The sequence below is a fragment of the Gossypium hirsutum genome, chromosome A07 (genome assembly GCF_007990345.1).
Source record: "Gossypium hirsutum isolate 1008001.06 chromosome A07, Gossypium_hirsutum_v2.1, whole genome shotgun sequence".
Classification (NCBI taxonomy): domain Eukaryota; kingdom Viridiplantae; phylum Streptophyta; class Magnoliopsida; order Malvales; family Malvaceae; genus Gossypium; species Gossypium hirsutum.
Genome location: NC_053430.1, coordinates 63,531,540 through 63,534,621, shown reverse-complemented (window position 1 = coordinate 63,534,621; position 3,082 = coordinate 63,531,540). Strand labels below are relative to the sequence as shown.

General features: G+C 42.3%; 1 protein-coding gene across 1 annotated transcript; it reads right to left on the bottom strand.

Moving 5' to 3' along the window:
* Window positions 1-876: 876 nt before the first annotated feature.
* On the bottom strand, window positions 877-1,965 carry LOC121203726 (uncharacterized). The gene is made up of 5 exons (XM_041074174.1): window positions 1,813-1,965; window positions 1,477-1,656; window positions 1,399-1,426; window positions 1,132-1,274; window positions 877-1,035 (listed from the first exon to the last, which is right to left on the bottom strand). The coding sequence occupies exons 1-5, from the start codon at window positions 1,963-1,965 to the stop codon at window positions 877-879; spliced, it is 663 nt and encodes a 220-aa protein (XP_040930108.1).
* Window positions 1,966-3,082: the final 1,117 nt, after the last annotated feature.

The following is a 3,082-nucleotide window of genomic DNA, read 5'->3' as shown; positions in this document are numbered from 1 at the left end:
AGGAAAAGGTTACCAATATCTGGCTAAAAGGATTCAGCAATCTTGACTCAAAGAATAAGAGCAGAAGAAATTGAGAAGAGGAAAGAGTCACTTACAGTTTGGCACAAAAGGGTAACAGAAAATAAAACCCAAAAGTTGAAGAGAAGAATTCGACACCTACTCCTAAACACCAATTGCCGAAATGCCTATCCCAAAACCCCTTGGCTGAATTTTGCACCAACAACTTACCTATTCGGCTACAACTCTCCCCCCTCTCCAACTCCTTGAAACCCTCCTTAAAACCCTCCTTGATATCCTCCACAATCTTCTCCCAACAACTCAAGACCAATTCAAACTTCCACCACTTAGAAGTCTACTCCAACTCCACCACTTGCTGTCCACAAGTGCAAAATAAATGCTCCTTGTTTGCTATGGGATTCGAACCCTTGTTCTCCCCAATAGCTATGTCACGCCACTTCCACCAAGCCACAAGGCTTTTTGTGACATAACACAACCACAATTATTTATAAGGCACAAGTGCCAGTAAGTAGGTTCTTTTAAGAGCAAAACAAAAATGCTACAAAAGCCGAAGCTTGACCCCAGGACTTGTCAGACCCTCCCAAACACACCCAAATCACTTAACCAACCCACCAAACGTGCAATTAGTGTCAACATAAGCAAAAAATTTCCAGACCTTAAATTTTGGGGCGTTACAACTCTACCCCTCTAAAAGAAATTTTGGCCTCGAAATTTACCTGATCAGAAAAAGTGAAGGTATTCATGTTGCATTGCCTCTTTCGGTTCCCTCGTGGTTTCTTCTACTCCATGATTACGCCAAAGTACTTTGACCAGTGGAACTGATTTCTTTCTTAGTACTTTAACGTCACGCTCCAATATCTACACTGGTTGCTCCTCGATGGTTAGATCAGGCCTAACTTGAATTTCCTCAACTGGCACGACGTGTGAGAGATCAGAGCGGTACCGCCAAAGCATTGAAACGTGAAACACGTCGTGAATTCTTTCCAGCTCCAGAAGCAACTCAAGTTGATATGCAACCTGTCCTACACGCTTAAGTATCCGGTAAGGCCCAATAAATCTAGGGTTTAGCTTGCCCTTCCGTCCAAACCTCATAATTTTCTTCCACGGTGATACCTTAAGAAAGACATAATCCTTCACAGAGTACTCGATCTCTTTAAGCTTTAAGTTTGTATAGGACTTCTGCCTATCAAACGCTTCTTTCAACCGATCTCGAATCAGCTTCACCTTGTCTTCTATATCAGCAATTAGCTCCGGCCCTAGGATTCGTTGCTCACCCAGTTCAGTCCAACAAGTAGGAGTACGACACCTACGACCATATAATGCTTTGTACGGTGCCATTCGAATATTGGACTTATAGTTGTTGTTATATGCAAATTCCACCAACGGCAAATACTCCTCCCAGCTGCCCCTGAAATCCGATACACAACTTCTTAACATGTCTTCCAATATCTAAATTACTCTCTCAGACTGTCCATCCATTTGAGGATGAAACGCAGTACTGAAATCCAGTCGTGTACCCAACGCCTCGTGTAGTTTCTTCCAGAATCGAAATGTGAACCTAGGATCTCTATCAGATATGATAGAAACCGGTATACCATGCAATCTTACAATTTCAGCCACATACAACTTGGCCAACTTCTGTAATGAATAATCAGTACGGACCGGTATAAAATGGGCAGACTTAGTCAGTCGATCTACAATCACCCAAACCGAATCCTTCTTAGAAGGCTTTAAGGGTAACCCACTCACAAAATCCATGGTTACCCTTTCCCACTTCCAGAGTGGAATCTTAACTTGCTGCAGTAATCCAGAGGGTAATTGATGCTCAGCCTTAACCTGCTGGCACGTCAAGCACTTACTCACATAATCGGTAACTTCGCGTTTTAACCCAGGCCACAAATACATCTCGTAAAGATCTCGGTATAGCTTATTCCCACCAGGATGCATGGCATAAGGGCTACCATGTGCCTCTCACAGAATAGACTGCCTCAGACCAGAATCATTCGGTATACACACTCTTCCACGGAAACATAACACCCCCTTTGCCATTCAGTCCAAAATCTGAAGTCTCACCATTTTCCACTTGCCGAAAATGAGAAACTAGCGACTCATCCAACAACTGTTTCTCCTTAATTTGATCAGTCTAAGTCAGTCTTACTTGTAGCTCAGCTAACAAACTAACATCATCAAATAGGCTAAGACGAGCAAACATTGCAATTAAATCAGAAACAACTCTACTGCTCAATGCGTCAGCTACTACATTAGCTTTGCCTGGATGGTACTCAATTAAACAATCATAATCTTTAAGCAACTCAATCCATCTTCGTTGCCTAAGGTTCAACTCCTTCTGAGTAAAGAGGTATTTGAGGCTTTTATGGTCCGTAAAAATAATCGTTCTTTCCCCTTATAAATAATGCCTCCAAATTTTTAGTGCAAACACCACTGCCGCCAATTCTAGATCATGAGTGGGATAATTCGCTTCATGAGGTTTAAGCTGCCGTGACGCATACATAACCACCTTTCCTTCTTGCATCAACACACACCCTAATCCAACGTGTGACGCATCACTGTAAACAATAAATTCCTTCCCAGACTCTGGCTGTATCAAAACAGGAGCCTCAGTTAAAACTTTCTTCAATTTCTCAAAACTCTCTTGCTGTTTATTGGACCAAACAAACGGCACCCCTTTTCGCAGCAATTTAGTCAAAGGTGCAGCTATCACTGAAAACTATTCCACAAAACGTCTGTAATACCCAGCCAAACCCAAAAAACTTCGAATCTCAGATACAGTCTTTGGTGGTTTCCACCCCAATACGGCTTCAATTGTTTGAGGATCAACCCTAATCCCCTCGACAGACACCACGTACCCAGAAATGTCACCTCTTGCAGCCAAAACTCACACTTACTGAATTTCGCATACAACTGCTTCTGCCTCAGAATTTGAAGAACGATCCGCAAATGTTCATTATGCTCCACCTCGATTTTTGAATAAACCAAAATATCGTTTATGAACACTACTATGAACCGATCCAGATAGGGTTGAAATACTTAGTTCATCATGTCC